Here is a 19,298-nt window from a genome sequence, read left to right as displayed (position 1 = left end):
ACACATTTAAGGCCACATGGGCACCCAAAGAATACACAGAAGCTGTTAAATTCATCATACATATTTACTTAATCTATACAGAATCGAGTAGATAAAATCAGATTCACGTTAGTGAAAAATCTCTACAAAATGTCTTTGAAAAGCAAAACAAGACTGCCTCTTAACAATTCATATCCTCATGAAAGACGTGGGCTGTAAAAATAAAGCAGTGTGTTTTTAGCACAAACTAGAAGATATCTGCATCATTTTTTCACAGTTATTTCCATCTACAGTCTGAAAGAGGTAGATTTTTCTGCAACACCTGAGAATTGAATTGTGATAACCAGGTGTATAATAAAGGCAGTTGCATACATAACTAAAAAATACTGGTCTCAAGACCAGAAAATGTATTTCTACAACTCTGAGGATGAAATGGCCTTATATCCAAGACCCAAGTTTTCGCTACATTTTGGGGTCTACTGCCACTATAAATATACATCAAGATTGCATGGTAGTGCACCAAATACAGTAAGTGAATTCAACATTTAAACCTTTTCTGGGCCAGCTTAGTAGCATTACAGTGTTCTATAATATGGTAGAATATAGGGCATGCTACAAGGCCACAACACGGGGCTGGTGAGGTGATCACGTTAGGGAGGGTATCCTTCTCTGAGGTCCCATTTGTTTTTATTCACAGGGTAATGGGAGGAGAGATTCTGAGTATCCCACACAGAATCCCTAGCCTCCAAACATCTAGCTAGAAATGCATGTAAGCCAAAAGCAGCAGGCCAGGACTGTAATCACATTGCTTTATAAAGCCCTTGAAAATATGCAACAGGTCCAAGATTTACAGTCTTCCACACAAGGACAAGCACCACAAAATGTGGCAGGCTACACACATGGCTTAATAAAATGTTAAGAGTTGTATATCCAGCAGACTTAATGAAATATTATCATTAGTAATTATTTCAAAGTAGATTATACTTCTGACTGATATACCTTCATGGGAAATGAGTCCAGTATTACATTTAGTAGCTGAAGGTGGAGGTTGTTTATAAGAGGCTATTAGAAAGTATGGTTTTTGTTTCTGACTCTTTGACAACCTACTTTATGAATTTCTTTTCCTCCATTGTCCAGCCCCTTGATTACCATGACCAATGGTAAAAAGTTTAGAAAGACAATCTACTCGGGATTGTTTTCTATCTTTTGAACAATTTTTAATTCTTTGAACCCTGTTTAAACTAGGAATATGACAGGAGTTTGCAAATGAAACTTTTAGCAAAGAGAAATGGAGTTTTAATTCAGTCCGGTAACCAATTCAAGTGTTAGTCTAATAAATAGTTCTGGTCAGTAGAATGTAGTGCATCAGTTTTATTTGAACCTTTAAAAAATTACTTTATTAAAGGCATTCCCATGCAAATTATACCAGGGACAATAAAGACCTAGTAATTTGCATGGCTGATCCACATTCAACACTTAATTTTGAAATTCCCCAATTCAAAGTGTAGAAATGCTAATAATACTGCTTTGTATTTTTGTTGTTTAAGTGACAGCATTAAAGAAAGGAGAAACAGACCAAAAAAGCATGTTAGAGGTGTTTTTGACTATGTAAACAATCTGCCAAGTTTTCCCAAGATAAAAATGCTGATTCCAGTGTTTTAACTTTGGAAATTAGATGTTTCTGTTAGTGCTGATTCATAACTTAAATTCTCTTTTAGGAGACAAAATAACTGGTGTTCTTTGTTGATGGGACTTGTAAACCTAGGGCCTCTTATGATTGGCAAGTGCTTACCATTAAACTACATCTACAGCCCCTTGGTGAGAATCTTAAAGCAAATGAACAGACAACTTTCACATAGCCAATATATTGTGTGGATGTTGGGGGGTGGTCCTTTTACCTAGTGTAAGCTCCATATAAATTTATTCTTACCCTAAACTTACAAAGTACTACAAGGAAGAGCAATTTCAAATGAATAATCAGCTTTTTGTGGGAAGTGGAGAATTATTATGTACATAAACCACCACCATCCTCTACGGTGATTATCAGGTAGTTCCAGCTTTCACATGTACATTCTCTACCCCAAAACCAGCACAATATTGACTATTTTTAGTTGCAGAAACATTAGGCCTGATCATCCAATATTTTGCCTGTTTTGTTTGCAAGCAATATGTTCTGTCAGAACTTCAAGGTTGTGTGGTCATCTCAATTTGTCAAGCAAATCAAAGTTAATTTGAATGAAAATGCTAAGCTTGTTTCTGACCTGTGCCCTGGGCTATCAAAAAAAAAAGGTAATCATCTTGGCATTTTCCTTTGAATAATATTAGTGGGCTAAGATATTTATTAAAATTGTTTCCACATCAAGGAACCATCAGAAGAGCATAAATTCCTCTAATGGCCTTGTCTTAAATGATTTTTTTAATTAGGAAAACTAAGTGTAAGGAGTAGGAAGAGAGGGGACAAAGCAATGAAGACATGCACTCCCAACAAAGGAGGAAAAATGAGGCAGATGTGCAACATAGTTTATAGATTAAAACTATTCCAAACTGCTAAGCAGCCTCCTGTACCACATTAAGTCCAGTAGTTCTAAGAAAATACAGATATGGTAGAAAAAGTAAGAAAAATTTCACCACAAAACCAATAGTTAACTACTAACAGAGGAAGTTATACACAAAATAGGTCTCTCAATACAGTGATCGTACTTCACTCTAGTCAACTGACTCGATGTCTTGAGCAGAACCTGAAGAGGAGGGCTTTTGTGCAGCACTTTTTCTCTCATTCACTGACTTGGCCTTGGCCCTAGCCTCCAAGTGCATTCCCAAGGCTCTTCTTGAAGGGTTCATCTCTTTGAAGGAATCCAGGGCACCACAGGGCTGCATCGCAGGTGACACCAAGTCCCCATCTGCAGCTTTGATAGAGACCTGCTCTTTCAGGACTTCGACCTTCTCGTTGAGCTCATTTCTTTCTGTCTGAAGAGCCCTGCACAGCTTCTCTAACCGTTCCAGTTTTATTTGAAAGGCCTTGTACTCTTTATCACGAACAGTTTTCTGTTGTGTTTTTTTTTAGAATGAAAAACAAAACCAGTCGAGAGTTCCATAACCTCATTAAATATAAATCAGGTATTGTTTGTAAATAAAAAGTAACTGAGCTGAAACACATTGGAAACCACCTGTTGTCTATTAGACATGTTTAGTTTCTTCAGAAATGTAATACTCAAGCTAGCTTACCTTGAGTTCATATGTAGCTTAAATATAGAACTGCTATTTAATGTTTCTTAAAAATAGATGAAATCTCCTTAACTTGATAAGAATTTCATGTTAATGTAAAGAAATTGGAGGTTGGTTGTCAAAGGCTTGCAGACCTTAAGAGCTTGATTAGAACAGGATGATTTCTTCTTTTGAGGGGACAGGTGTAGCCCTGGCTACTCTGAAACCCGCGCTGTAGACCAGGCTGGCCTTGAACTCAGAGATCTGCCTGCCCCTGCCTCCCACGTGCTGGGATTGAAGATATTCACCACTGCCACTTGGCAGAGCAAGATTCTTACACATGTGTAGTGACTGCAAGCAATACTTTTTTTTTTTTCTCTTGTGACATGGCCAAAAATTGTTGCTTTTTTTCAGTTAGAAAGGCAGTGGGGGTGTTTGCTGGCAGTCACACTAGGAAGTCCAGTGGATGAGCTTCCCTAGGTCTGGAATCATTGCTTAGTTGGTTTTGTTTAAAGACAAGATCTCACCATGGAGCCTTAGCTGGCCTGGAAGAAATCCTATCTGTGCCTTTTGAGTGTGCTGTTAAAGCATGCACCATCAAGCCCAGCCATCTCCTAGATTATTGCAGGCGCTAGACCTAACTCAGACCTAATGATGCAGCGTCTCTGGCTGGGGCCCAGCAATCCTGGTGTTTTATAGGAGAGGATCTGTTATAGATTCAAGTTTGAAAAAATACTGTATCAGAAGATGTTTGAATTAATTGGGTGATAAAATGCTTGACCTTTCATTTAAGAACCTCTACCTCTCTCTAGCTACCGGGAAAGGCATCATTCTATTCAGTAACTGCTGTACTCTAATGCATAACTAATTATACCCTATTCTCAGGAAACCATCTTACCTCTTCAGCCATCTGCAGAAGTGCTTTATTATTGTTTTCCCATTTGGTGCGCCATATTATTGTTTCTTTTTCCAGTTTTTTAATTTTCTTTGTCATCTGTGAATTAACATAATTACAACTTTAAAATCTAAGTTAACAGTTGAAGTTTTCTTCATGTGTGTGAATGCTTTGACTGTGTGTATATATGTGTACAACATATGTACATACATATGTATCTGGTGCCCTCAGAAAGTGAGAAGAGGGCATCAGATCCTGTGGAACTGAAGTTATAGATGGTTGTAAGCCACTATGTGGGTGCTAGTAACTGAACTCCAGTTCTCTATAAGAAGTAAGCTTAACTGCTGAACCACTTCTCCAGCCCCTAATTCTATCCTATTTCTATGGACTGTCCTGTCATCAAAAGCTTTAATGTTGTTCCCCATCACTGCATTTGTCTCACTGAGCTGTCAGCTCTCCCTGTCTTCAAATATTGATGTCCTACTACAACCTCCAATCATTTGAGAATTAGAGGTGGTAGAATTCAGTTAACAGTTCAGGAGAAACTAACATTATGTTTTGGTTATCTTCACAACTCTTATTTAAGACTTCTACCTTCAAGTTTACTAAAAGTAATGAAGTAGGCCCAAAAGAATCAAAACCATTTTTTTGTCTTTTTTTTTTTTTTTTTTTTTTTTTTTTTTTGACAAGGTCTTACTATGTAGCCTTGAATTGGCTGGAACTTGTTATGAACATGCTGACCTAGAATTCAGAAATCCAGCCAGTTGGCAGTGCCTTGGGAGGCAGAGGCAGGTGGATCCCATGAGTTTGAGGCCAGCCTGGTCTACAGAGTGAGTTTCAGGACAGTCAGGGCTCCATAGAGAAACTCTTGTCTTGACCAAAAAAATAAATAAAAAGTAATTAAAAAATCTGCCTGCCTGTGTTTCTGAAGTGTTGGGATTAAAGGCGCATAACACTATGCCTGGGCAGAGGAACTCTGCTACAAGAACTCAGGTTTCTTTAAGTTGAGAATGCACTGATCTCTGCAGTTATATCCACTGAATTCACCACTAGCTATGATTCAAGTCAGGAGACTGAGCCAGTTGACACTGGCTCTGGGACACTATTCTGTGGCTAATACAAACTAGGACGAAGGCCATGGAGAGAGAGATCATAGAAGAACTGAGTTGAGTACACAGTGATCTGTATTCTTCCATCCTACAGGATCCTCCACAAGGATAGAAAATTTGGGAAGTCCCTGTCTTGAACTGTGTTCCACTTCAACAGTGAGCATGTGCTGGAATTCAGCTAATACTTACTGTGCCTAAGAGTTACCCCTCAATCGGAATATCAACTCAAATGACTGGTAGGCAGAGCAAATTTGATCATGGAATTCTCCAGATTACTAGATCTAAAAACACCTCAAGGTGGTGATGTGAGTATGGTTTAGCTCATGGTAATTAAGCACGTTTAATGTGCCAAACACTATCGGAAATTGGTGGGTCTTTTTAAATTGTTTTTTAAAGGGACAGAAGGCTAGTGAGGAGGTATTTGTCACCAAGCCTGACGGACCTCAGTTTGATCCCTGGAACCTACATGGTTTAAGGAGAGAACCTATTCATAGACGTAGTCCTCTGACCTCCACACATGTGACACTGAACATGTGTGTACACACACAATGAGTAAATTGGGGGGGGGGTGTCAAAAAGTTCGAACAACTTGATTACAATCACACTTTTTTTAGGTTTATATTTTATTTAAGTGTATATCTATGTGCACATGGCCATGGGTGCCAATGAAGACCATAAGAGGGCATTGGATTTCCTGGAGCTGGAATTAAAGGTAATTTATCAGTGATTTGACATGGGTGCTGGAACTGGGAGCATGATGCCCACAGATAGCAGAATAGGACATCAGATCACCTGGAGTTAGATGGTTTATGAGCCACCCAACATGGGGGCCTCTGCCACAGCAACCAGTTGTAATGAAATGGAGACATTGACCCAGAGCATGCATTCTTGGCTACTAAGATGGAGTGACAGTCATGGTTTACACTATACATTATGGTACTTTTCAACACCACTTTTAAAAATTGTTATCTGATGTGGTGTGAGCCTATAGCATCAGTTAGGGCTTGGGAGGAATGAGGGTTGAGGCAAGAGGGCTGCTCGAGTCCAACCATGGCATCACAGTAGGGGGAAAAAAACCTGGGAGTGGTATTACAAGCTTCTGGAACATCAGATATTCAAGGTCATGTAAACTATGCCAGTCTGGACTACAAACACATTTTTTTTACACAGGCAAGGAAAGGAATTTTGTGAAAAGAATGGAAGTAAGCCTATAAATTGAAGAAGCATGTTTCTAAAAATAAAAATTTGCTGTAACTAAGGCAGAGTCCTAAAAGTATAAAAATTAGCTTAGCTATTTGGGGACACACTAAGGAATAAAGTGATGAAATATAGCCCTCTATTTGGAAAGATAAAAGACAGTCTTAAAACAATATAAACTCACCCAAGTAGTTTGTATATATTGCTCGTAAGGTCTCTTATATTTCACTCTACTAAAAACATACAAATACCTTTTCCATTTCCTGCCTGAAGGTTGTAAAAAGTTCATTGCTTTTTGCCATAGTAGTCTGGAATTCTTCAAATTTATCCATATAAAGAGAAAGCTACAGAACAAAATAAAACGTCAGTCATTCTGAGTTGCAGGTAAACAATTCAAACTCAAATATTCTACATGATGAAGTTTAAATGTGATACTTGTTATAAATGTCAGAAGAACAAAAACCCAATCTTTGTATAGCAGACAGATGGCAAAAGTTCTGATAACTCTAGTACTTGGGAAGCTTATTGCTGTTAACATTTAAAATGCAAAAACGTTAATGCAAAATGCGTTAATTAAAGCTCAATGGCCACTGTAGTTAGAAATTTCACACACCTGTAAATGCTTTGAACCCTCATCCCCATTTACATTTGAAAACTAAAAGACGATTCTTCTGCATAGCTCTTAGCTTAGTATCAAGGATATCTCCTGAGTACAGGCATGAAGCTAGCTGGGAACAGTGAGATGGTTAAGGAAATAACAAAAACTAAGAAACACCATTTTTTTCTTTTAGTTTCAAGGAATTTGTGTTCAAGATGAATTTAAAAAAAAAGTATAAAACACCTCACCTTCATTTTCCTTTAGAAAAAGCATCCAGATAAGACAGTGTGAGAGTATAAAGAAAGGGAAAGCTTTACATTCCAGGAGGCAGCCCTTTAGAGATGGTCTTATGTCATTCATTACAGGGAAGACAAGTCCATGGGGTGAATAGTCTTTTTTTTTCCCCAAGATCACAAAATATGCAAAGCAGGCTGGAAAGATGGTTAAGAGTGCTTGCTGTTCTTGCAGAGGACCTGGGTTTCGGTTCCCAGTGCCTGCATGGAGGCTCACAACTCTCTGTAACTCTCTTCTGACCCCTGCACCAAGCACATACATATTCGAAAGCAAAGCACTCATACACATAAAAATTTTAATCTTGTGAAGTAGAGGGGGCATCTGGGGCTACCACGTAGCAGTAGAATGTTTGCTTAGCATGTGCAAGGACATAAGTTTAGTTCCTTCAGTCCCCAGTAATGAACCAAATAAAGAGGGAAGAATGTCATCAGTGATATGAAAAAAACGTAACAAAACGTGGGAGGCTGGGGTGGAATATGATGGAAGGCAGCCCACCCACACAGTTCCTGGGTAGAGGAGGCACTACTATCGTGGAAGCAGCAGCAAAGTTCATCAGACTAAAAATTATCACTGGGAGAACAACAGGCAGCACCTTCAGAAAAGTGTAGGAAAAGAACAGGAACTGCAATAGAAAGCAGAGGATTGTTGGACGACATATGTAGAAAGAACTTGTTCAACTGCTTCGGTTGTCTGGGAGGCTTACTGCTTCTGTTTGCTAACCTAGTACTAGAATGTTTTCAGCCTTTTGAGGCTTACTGAGCTCTGGGCTGGCTGGTTCACCTCAGCTGTTCTGGCTCACACTTGTCTCCCAGCTAATTTATTCAATCTGGCTTTTCTCTCAGCCTCTGAATTGTTCTGCTTGGCCTCAAACTCCAGAAATCTACTCTAATCTCCTAGCTCCTCATTCTCTGGCTCATTTCATCTTTACCTGAGTACTCTCTGCAACCTGTCTCTCAGTTACTGTCCCTGTAAAAAACATGTACAAGGTGTTCCACCCTAGCAAGGCATCTGAGGCTGATGACCTGAAGTCAGGGACAACAGTGGTGCTCAAGTAAGTAAGGACCACTTTTGACACTTGTAATTAGACACTCCAGTAGTTTGAGTGAGGCGGTCTGTTCAACTGAAGGTGGGACATTCATCTAAAAGGCTGTCTCCTTTGAAAGTTCAATGCTGGCCCACATTACTGAACAGATGCCAACAACCCATTTGGACTTATGTGGCTAATTACAAAACAGTGGGCCAAGGCATACCAATAAGACAAGTATATTAACAACTACTATGAAATATGATCTGTGAGAATATGAGTAAATGATAGCAATTCTTGGAAAGGATGGTAATATTCCAGTAATAGAAAAGGAAATAACAAAGGAAACAGTAAGATGGCACAGGTCACAGACAGCATTAGCCCTTATCTTCATTGATTCTCATCTTCATTCACGTGGACAAAATGAATGCATAGGACTGATAAGTAATGGATTTGAATTTCCTACTAGCCTTCTAGCAATGATCATAATGTACGTGAAAGTTAAAATTTGTACTCTTGGGTGATAGTGGTGCACATCTTTAATCCCAGCACTCGAGAGACCTGGCAGATCTCTGAGTTTGAGGCCAACCTGGTCTAAAGTGAGTCTGGGACAGCTATGGCTACACAGAGACCTTGTCTCAAAACAAACAAACAAAAATTGTACTCTTAAAAACTAGGCTAACTGTAGGAAATGTCACCAATATTCTTTTTTAGTATAATTTATTTTACTTCATGTGCTGTGGTGTGAGGGTGTCAGACCACCTGGAACTGAAGTTACAGACAGTTGTGAGCTGCCATGTGGGTGCTGGGAGTTGAAGCCGGGTCCTTTGGAAGAGCAGACAGTGCTCTTAACTGAGCCATATCTCCAGCCCTAATGTCACCAATATTATAAAACGACCCACATGATCTACCCGCTCACCAAATAGTATCCAGAAGAGGTGCTTATAAAGATTCATGCCAGGCATAATGAATTAATGTATTTAGGGTCTTATTTTAAAGAGATTTAAACTTTTAAATTTATTTTCAATAACTAGAACATAGCTAAAAAGGGGTAAGTACAAGCACCTAATTTCACCTATTAAGACAGGAAGTCTTTCTTATACCTTCTAAGGAGATGGATGGCACAGAGTACTCTTATTTCAAACAGATTGTACCAGAACACCTGCAGAGTCTGGATGGATAAAAACACTTACAAAACTATGTACAAGTGGAACTATGGTTACAAGCAGTTTTAAAACAGCTTAGGTGGTAAATTCACACAAAAGTATAAACAGGTTAAGGTGTATGAAATTGTATAACATTCTTTAAAATCTGGAAGCTTTGTCAAGTTTCCCCATGTCAAAATTCACTGAAACAGTAAGTATCTGGGACCTTGAAAATGAGAATCATTAAAGATGGATAACTAACCATCCCAGTTCAGCTCAGATTTGGGAGTGAGAACCTATTACGATATAGGTCAGTCATTTAGTACTAAAACCAGGGACACCCTCAAATTTGGATGGTTACCCTAAATGAAAAGAGACATATGAGACTTTCCTCAGCCTTGGTCAGCTCTATGCTGTGAATAAGCAAAACCACCTTAGAGGCGATTCAAGGTATGTATTAAATGAATCACTTTTCTTACAAAGTCTGTTATCCCCAACTATCAAGTTACCTGCTGTTTTAGTTGTACTTCTTGCTGTTTCATTTGTTCATATTTGTGCCTGGATTCTGTTGCTTCTTTTAATAACTAGAAGACAGAAACATTCTTGCAGAAGTACTAATAGCAATTACAAATGTGAATACAATGTTAAATAACCATACAGTTAAACCACATCCTTCTGCTCATTATTTTAGCAAGAATGACTATCCTACAAATGGAATACCTTTTTTTTCCCCACCAGCTGCCATTCACACACACCTTCCATCATCATACTTACAGAAGTAGAAAGACATCTTAAGTAGAAAAAGGTACTGTGGAGGCCTAAACAATTTACAAACTTCAGGGTTTTAAGGGTGTTTTTTTAGGTGAAAATAATCATGTCTAACATTAGTACAAACATGGCTGAAAAAGGTTCTTTGCTACCTGAGGAGCATGATAATATGGGGTAAAAGGGTATGGAAAAAAACAGTGAAATTAGAGAACAGGTTCCTGAGCATTAAAAACAAAAACAAAACAAAAAACAGGGAGGACTGGAGAGTACTGCAGAGGATACAGTGCATGCTTTATAGGCAAAAAGTCCTGGGTTCAATCCTCAGTACCTCATAAATTGGGTGTGGTGGCTCAAGATGTTCAAGGTCATCCTCCAGGCAGACAAAAGTGTGAGACCCTGACTCAACAAACTCATAAAATAAAATTACACCAATAAAAATAAGTTTACTAGTGTCAACATGTTCAAAAACAACCATGGCAATGTATGGTGGTGTGTGCCTAATTTTAGCAGAAGACAGAAGCATGTGAGTCTCTGAACAGAAGCAGCCAAAAGCCTTCTAGAGTGAATAATTGACTGTCATACCACAGGGGTGACATTCAGTGTAATAGTTAAAATACTGGAAATACCTTTTCCTTTTTTTTTTTTTCTTAAGGAACAGAACTTACAAATTCTCTCTCTCTCTGATGTTTTTCATCAGCTTCTTTTATCAGCTGTGTTGTTTGCTGAAGTTTGGCATCCACAAGCTGTTGTTGCAATTCCTTGTGTTTGAATACTTTATCAATATGCTATGGAAAAAGAATTCCTTCCATCACTTCATGAAGACGGAAACAATGGGGAGGAAATATAAAATGTTACGACACTCTGCTTGCCCTGCTTTCCTAGTAGTGCCACAAAGCTAAGGACACTATGTCTTTCTGTCCCTACACCTACAGTAGTGTTTGACATCACCTGAAAGAGCACTACCCTTAGTCATCACTGTTGGAACTAGGCATCACCATAAACTTTATAACTCTTGTTTCTGCTCTGTACTGAGAAAGTCAAATGTCAAGACAAAGAGATCAAACTAATATATCCAAACACACACACTGCATTTTCTGCCCATTCCTTTTTTTTTTCTACCCATTAAACTCTACTAAACTCTTCAGCTGAAGGCAACATATGACAATCTGAATGATATTAGTCAAAGCCAATCTAATGTGTGAATCCTAGCAAGTTTCTGTGTCACTAAACCTCAATGCCAGTGTCTGGTCTAACCATACACATGTTTGCTGAGCTGTGAGTAGGTGAATCACCTAAAGAGCCATACCAGACATTTGGCAAAAGCTTGTATTTCTAGCTAAAACTGGTAAGTGTCTAGGTATATACACTGAAGCCATGAAAACTTGCATACCTCTGGGGAATTTAGGATTCTTCCAGTTACAGTATGATATGTGATGGGAAATACTAGTGGGTAATAAAAAGGTAGCTTAGGTATTAAGAACATGGCAGATAATTTCTTTATTTATAAATTTTAACATGCCATAATATTAAACACAGATAACAAGATTCAAACACATGATTTTCTAGTTTGCTACATCTATGAATAAGCAAACAGCCCATGAAACAAACAAAAACCTAAAAGAATCTTAAAATTAGGGTGAGGTCCAGCCTGGTGGAATATGACTTTAATCCCAGAAGGAGGATCTTTGTGAATTCAAGGCCAGCCTAGTCCATATACAAGCTCCAGGGATAGCCAGGATTACAGAGAAAACCAAAAGGAAAGAAAATGATGGCTTTAATAATTTAATAATAAATCTTAACCTGTATGACAACAAACCACAAAACTTTATTTAATATGCTCTTCAATAATAAAAAAGGACAAGGAAATCTGCATTTTGGAGATGAGACATAAACTAGTGAAGTAGATGGGCTTTACTTGGATCTTAATTCAGACTTTTTTTTTAATAACAGAAAAGTAGGAGCTCTTGCTGTTCTTCTTGCTGTTGCTCTTGCAGAAGACCCAACAATGGGCAGCTGAAAACTGCCTGTAATTCCAGCTCCAGGGAATCCAATACCCTCTTCTGACCTCCTGGAACACCCAAACCCACACATACAATCTAAAAAAAACAAAAAACAAAACAAGCAGATGCATTCTAGCAGTGATTAGATTTAGCATTAAATAATTTCGCTTTTTAGATGTGAAAATGATACGGTCAAAAAAGAACTTTCTGATTTATATACTAAATATCTATGAATGGGGCTGGAGAGAAGGCTCAGTGGTTAAGACCACTGGCTGTTCTTCCAGGAATATGGGTTTAAGTTCCAGACTCATAATGGTGGCTCACAATCATCTATTAACTTCAGTTTTAGGAGATCTGACACTTTGTCTAGCCTCCTTGGCTTGGGCACCATGCACATATGCATAGACACTTGCAAAGAGAAGACCCGCACACACAAAATAATTTTAAATTTTTTTAATGAGTTCAAGCCATAGGAGCTGTGGACAAGACTCAGCAATACAAATACTGCTGAGTTTGGTTACCAGCACCCACCTTGGGCAGCTTACAGTCACCTTTAATTTCAGTTCCAAGGGATATAATATCCTCTTGTGGCCACTGCACTCATGCACAAACCCATACCCAGATAAAAACAAACACATATACACATAATTAAAAATAGACTTGAAAATCTTAAAAAGTGTTCGAGGCCATATTGAAACACTGGAAAAAAAAAAAAAAAACAACTGAAATCTTAGCATTCAGGAAGCAAAGACTATGTCTGCCATGAGTTCCAGGCCAGCCAGGAATACAGTGAGTTTCAAGTCGTCAGCCTGATCCACAGAAAAAGATCATATCTAAAACAAACAACATCAACAACAAAAAAACATAAAAGGCTGGGCACGACGGTGAATGCCTTTAATCCCAGCACTCAGGAGTCAGAACCAGGTGGATCTCTGAGTTCCAGGCCAGCCTGGTCTAAAAAGAGTTCTAGGAACAGCCACATCTACACAGAGAAACCCTGTCTTGAAATGTGCACCCTTCCCAAAACAAACAAACAAACAAACAAACAAACAAAAAACCAAAGAAACAACAAAAGCAAGCAAACAAACAAACAAAAAAAAACCACAAAAGACAGAGGCCCTGGGTATGAGTTAAATGATAAAACATACTTAGCATATATAAGGTCACTGGAATTGATTCCAGCACTAAAAGATTAAATTTAAAAAATGGGGTTGAGGGTAGCTAGTTTAGTAGCAGAAAGCCCTCATTAAATTAAAAAAATAGTTTTTAAAATGTTACACTGAGCATGGTTTATACATGGCTGTGGTCAGCTGCCTGGGAGGTTCAAATATGGGGATCTATTTAAGCGTACAAGTTAGAAGCCACCCAGGGCAATAAGCAAAATCCAACTTCAATGACTATAAAAACCCCAAACCCTGAAACATAGATGCAATAATGTAATGGCTATAGATCTGTATAAATTATCACAAATGGGTGAGATGCAGGGTATCCTGGGACCAAATATTTATTCATTATTAGTTCAGATAAAGTAATCTTTGTTGTGAGAATTGCTATTTTCTAGTATTACTTGAAACTAGTATTTAATAAAACTCTTAGAAATTATCTTACCTGTTCATGCAGATAGACTCTCAATTAATCCTTCTGGTTATGCAATGGTTTGATCCTTTCCCTAGTCAATAAACCCACTTCTGCTACACATGAACAGAAGTTCTAAAACACCCTGCAGCAACACTTTCACTCTAGCAGTAAACAAAGTTGCCACTAACAGTGAGAAGTTGTGTAAAGTAATCGAATGCTGTTACCTCTTCCCTCAGTGCGTACTGCTCAATGAGTTTCTTCAGCTTCTCTCCCAGTTCGATGTTCTCCTGTCGGAGTTTGGCATTGTGTATGTCATGTTGTTCCAGCTGAGCTTGGATTTCATTTAGAGTAATCTGGAAATGTGCTGTCGCTTCTTTACGTCGTTCTTCTTCCTCTCGTGCCTGCTGCATATTTTCCTCCTTAGTACCCAAAAGAATTTTCTGTTAATAATAGACCTATGGACAAATGGCTCAAGGAAGCTGCTACACTCCTGTGATCCCAGCTACTCAGGAGGCTGAGGAGGAGATCTCAGAAGACCTGCCTGGGCTTACAGAGTGAGCTAAAGTCTGAGCAACTTAGTGAGACCCGGTTTCAAGCAAAAAAGGCAGGGAAAATAATTCACTTAGTAAAGTGCTTGCTGCCCAAGCTTAAAGACCTAAATTCAAACCAATAGCACTCACATAAAAAGTAGGGCATGGCAGCTTGTGCCTGTAATCTCAGCTCTGGGCGCATGCACATACACATACAAACACACACACACACACACACACACACACACACATGAATGTACCTCTCCCCCCCCAAAAAAAGGTTGGAAAGTACTTAGTTTTTAAAAAGTACTACCTGGGCATGGTGGCACATGCCTTTAATCCCAGGCAGAGGCAGGCAGATCTGAGTTTGAGGCCAGCCTGATCTACAAAGTGAGTCCAGGACAGCCAAGTCTACACAGAGAAACCCTGTTTTGAAAAACTGAAAAAAGAAGAAAAAAAAATTTTGCCCAGCATGTGGAGAGACCAAAAAAAAAAAAAAAAAAAAAAAAAAACAACAACAACAACAAAAAACAAAAAACATGCTGTTGTGATGTATGTTTATAAACATGGCCTCTAAGGGTAAAGTCTATTCCCCTTATTTATGTCCAGACCGGAAAGCAGATTTAAAAGCACACTCCTTTTCTCTTTTCCCACACAGAGCACTGAGATACACAGAAGTCCCAGTTATATCAATTGAGGGTGACTGTCTACTGGAACAGGTTTCTTGATAACCACACAAAGAATCAGCTTAGATGAGCCTAAGCAAACAGACCCTCTTTCAGTTTACTTTCTATGTCATGCCTCTCACTCCTGAGAGGTCAAGAGACCAACAGCATCCTTATTTTCAAAAGCTTACTTTCAAGTGAATTTTAGTTCATTCAAAATGTCTAACTTTGTGTTTGGGGGGTGGAGTGGGAGTAAATTAAGTGGGACTGAAACATGGACCTTGAGCACACTAGGCATGTGCTCTACCAGTAGGCTATATCCCCAACCTGTTATTATTTTTCATGTTGAAACAAGATCTCATTAAGTTCCCCAGCCTTGCACTGAACTTGGTCTATAGCGTAGACAGGTCTTGAGCTTGCAATACTCCTGCCTCAGTCTTCTAAGTAGCTGTGGTTATAGGCTTGCACTGCTAACCTAGGTACCATCTACTTTAAGATACAGTTATAAAAGTTCAGGGCTGAAGAGACAACTCAGTGGTTTAGAATACTTGTTCTTGCAGAGGGCCTAGGTTTGACTCCCAGCACCTACATGGTGGCTCACAATCATCCATTAACTCCCAGTTCAGGGTAATTCCAATTTCTGATGCCTGCTCCCTCTACAGCCACCAGCTATGTATTGGTGCATAGGTATACATGTAGGCAAAACATTCATACAAATATATTTTTCAATAAGTTAATAAATACGAAGGATCAAGAGTAAAGAAGGGACTGAAAACTGGGTGCACACCTTTAACACCAGCACTTGGGAGGCAGAAGCAGGTAGATTTCTGTGAGTTCAAGGCCAGCCTGGTCTACAGAGCTAGTTCAGGACAGCCAAGGCTGTACAGAAACGCTGTCTTGAAAAAACAAAAAGGGAGGGAAAAAAGGGACTGAAGAGATGGTTCAGAGATACATACTGCTTTTCCACAAGACCCAAGTTCAGTCCCCAGCATACGTATCATATCAGGTGGCTTACAACTATCTATATCTCCAGAATGCATGCACACAGACATCTTATGTAAAAATCTTTTTAAAAAAAGGAAGCAAATGATAATTCCCATCTGATTTAAAAAGAACAAAACAAAACATGTCCTAAGTTAAATGCTGTTGTACTTAGGTCCTTGGGATGTAGCTGGGGGAGGGCATTTCCTCAGAGTTCCAGCTCAGTGTCCTACCCAAGTACACAGGGACAGGCCAATTACAATGTTAAGAGGCAGATTGCTCTCATGGCTCCTTTTTCTCTCTTTCTCCATGAACACCCATTCATTTTTTTGGTACCTGCTCACTTTTTCTATAGAATCTGCCAAGATATGAGTGCTACTGCCAAAACTACTTATCAACCAAGAGTTGGACAGGAGGAATGGGCCAGGGAACTTGTGCAGTACAGCCCTGACATCCACCTGAATGCTCAGCAGTTCTCCCTTTTCACTGACTTTAAATTTACTACTTTCTAATTTCATGGCAGCTACTTTAGTGCTCTGCAAAAACAAAAACAAACCTAAAACAAACAAAAAGACAAAACAAATAAAAAAAAAACCTGGCAACTCTGAGCCTTCTAAGCCATGGGCTTTGAGAGAGATAGGCCTGGAGAGCTAGGTCACTGGTTAAGAGCACTGCTGCACTCGCAGAGGACCCACATTTAGTTCACAGGACCCATCAGATGGTGGTTTATAACCATAGGTAACTTCAGTTCCAGGAGATCAGACACCCTCTTCTGGGCACTAAACATGCACATGGGACACAGATACACACATGGGCAAAACACCATAAACAAAATCTTTTTAAAAGAAGGTAAGTGGGAGTTACACGCTTACTCCCTGTAAGCAAATCTGAGGGAATTCCTTTTTGGAACAGGAAACCCAAATGTAACATAGTATTTCATCAGTCTCACATTCCATTGCCTCATACACAACATCAACCCAATCAAACCAGAAAAGGGGTCATATCTTGCCACTAGATTTCAAACAGACATAAGGTGACCTTTTGTAACAGCACTTCTGTGAAACAGAAAGACAATAAATCAACTAACCTTTAAAGTCTTATTATGACGCTGAAGTTCCCTGCAAAGAGACTCCAGTTTGCTTCTTGCCAAGATGGCCTTGCTGTGTTCACTCTGTAGGTGAACTTTCTCTTTCACGATCTGGGCTTGCTTCTTCTGCAGAATCTTCATTTGTTTCTGAACATTCCTGCTCTCCTCCAGCTAAAATTAGCCAGCACTTTACATCAGAAAGCATAGCAAAAGCCCCCAGTGCCTCAGTGAAGGCTAGAAGAATCAGTTATTGGCAGCTATATGATTTTCTTTTTTTAGACAAGAATCTTACAATGCAGCCCTCAAACATTACTCTTAATCCTCCTGCCTCAACCGGAGATCTGGGATTATAGGCATGTGCCACAAAAGCCAGCTAAGAGCTGTGGCTAGAGGAGTGGCTAGGCAGTTAGGAGCACTTACGAATCTTCCAGGGAACAAGTTGTCTCAAAACTGCCTGTAATTCCAGCTTCAAGGGATCCAATACCCTTTTCTGGCCTCCATGGACACCTGTAGCCATATGACACACACACACAAACACACACACACACACATTTTTTAAGTCTTAAAAAAAGGCTTATCACCCAGGGAGAGGGTCCTGGAAAAATGTGAGCATCAGGAACATTTCATCCAATCAAGATTAATATTCAGATGTCAAGACTCCAGCCTGTAATCCCAGCCTGGGCTACAATCTGAACCTTTAAATAAAAAACAAAACATGCCAACTATTGGGCTAAAGAGCAGGCTTACCAGTAAAGAGTGCTGACTGTTTCTCTTGCAGAGGACCCAACAAGTTCATTCAGTTCCTAGGAGTCTGGAACTCCAGCTCCAGGAGATCTGACACCCTCTTCTGGCCTCCTCAGATAATGTATTCATTTATCTTCCCTCCTACCCCCAAATGGTAGAGCACTTGCCTCCCACAAGTAGCACTTGAGGTGGGATTCCATCCACAGCACCACTAAAGAACTCATTACTGCAGTGGATAATTTTATTCAAACTGTTTCATGCTATGTGAAACTATCAACCTCTTTTCTGAAGCAATTTAGTGTGGATGGAAGAAATTACCTTAATTTTTCTTTAGGACATTATTTTCATTATTCAAGTTCAATTTAATTATCCAAATTTTGTACAACTTCATCTGCCCAAGAGTACACAGTGAGGTGGAGATTGTAATCTTGAAACCTTCCACATTGACCTGGGAACCTTGATTTGTTACCTTTGCTTGACTTCAAAGACTAATTATAGCTCTTCCTGGTTTCAAGTCAATGATTCATGAGCAATTTAGGCTCCTCAATCCCCAGTGTTCTGAACTGATGATATACTTTTATTTCTTGTCACAGAGTTTCATGTTCTGGGTTTAACCCTTTGTAAAATGAGCTAAACCCTATGCTGGCCAGAACTAACTCAGTTAGTAAAGGCAGCATATTCTGAATTTCTGTTTGTTAAGTAGCTGTCTGTCTATAGGCTATTTTCTATCTATTAAGATTTGCTGAAAGCCAAACATAAAATACAAAATAATTGGGACTGGAGATATGATTCAGTGGTTAAGAGCACTGACTACTCATTTAGAGGACCTGGGTTCAATTCCTAGCACCCACATGATCTCACAATCATCTGTAAGTCCCTGGGTTTAATTTCTAGCATGTATAAGCAGCCTACAACTGTCTGTAACTCCAGTCCCACGGGATCTGACACTCTCTTCTGGTCTCCAAGAGCACCAGGCACACACATCGTACACAAACATACATGGAGACAAAATATCCATATACAAAAATAAAATATTAAGCTTAATAGGATTATTGTGCTCTTGTCTTTATTTTCATTATAAAAGAAGTTGATGTTGTATCATCAAGATAAAATGGCTGGGCTTGGAGGGAGGCTTGCCATGCAAACCTTACAGCCTGAGTTTAATCCCCAGAACTCACTCTGAAAAGTTGTCCTCTGACCTCCACATGAACACTGTGGCACTCAAGTGTAAACATTCTTTCTCACACACACAAACACATATACCCATAAAAGCTGGTGTTTTAGGAATCAATATTCAACTTTACTTCTTTAAAATATCCAGACTACTGAACTAAATTTAGAACTTTTTAACTAACTAGGACTCAGTTCCTACAGTATTAGGTTAGAAGCAAAAGAATCCCTTTCAAGTTGACACCTACATTAACAGATAAGTTGGCAGCTTTACCAACCTTTCCAAAAATCTTTTCCTGTAGAAATTGATGCTAAATCACAAAGAGTAAG

At 39.1% G+C, this 19,298-nt stretch overlaps 1 protein-coding gene across 3 annotated transcripts in view; it reads right to left on the bottom strand.

Annotated features, from left to right (window-relative positions):
* Positions 1-45: 45 nt before the first annotated feature.
* Positions 46-19,298, bottom strand: part of Txlng (taxilin gamma) — a 50,700-nt gene continuing 31,447 nt past the window's right edge. The window contains exons 4-10 of one of the 3 annotated variants that reach the window (XM_021626475.2): positions 17,055-17,225; positions 14,016-14,210; positions 10,879-10,998; positions 9,955-10,029; positions 6,636-6,728; positions 4,082-4,177; positions 46-3,024 (exon numbers count right to left, since the gene is read on the bottom strand). In XM_021626475.2, the coding sequence (XP_021482150.1) occupies positions 2,686-3,024; positions 4,082-4,177; positions 6,636-6,728; positions 9,955-10,029; positions 10,879-10,998; positions 14,016-14,210; positions 17,055-17,225 (1,089 nt within the window). In that variant the 3' untranslated portion in view covers positions 46-2,685. Of the gene's footprint in view, positions 3,025-4,081; positions 4,178-6,635; positions 6,729-6,755; positions 7,519-9,954; positions 10,030-10,878; positions 10,999-11,690; positions 12,310-14,015; positions 14,211-17,054; positions 17,226-19,298 lie in introns of those variants that run through there. The other 2 variants (XM_060374879.1, XM_060374880.1) reach the window with 2 other exon arrangements.

This window comes from Meriones unguiculatus, chromosome X, assembly GCF_030254825.1.
Source record: "Meriones unguiculatus strain TT.TT164.6M chromosome X, Bangor_MerUng_6.1, whole genome shotgun sequence".
In the NCBI taxonomy this organism is placed as follows: domain Eukaryota; kingdom Metazoa; phylum Chordata; class Mammalia; order Rodentia; family Muridae; genus Meriones; species Meriones unguiculatus.
The sequence above is the reverse complement of the archived record's forward strand: the minus strand, read 5'-3'. Positions and strand labels throughout refer to the sequence as shown.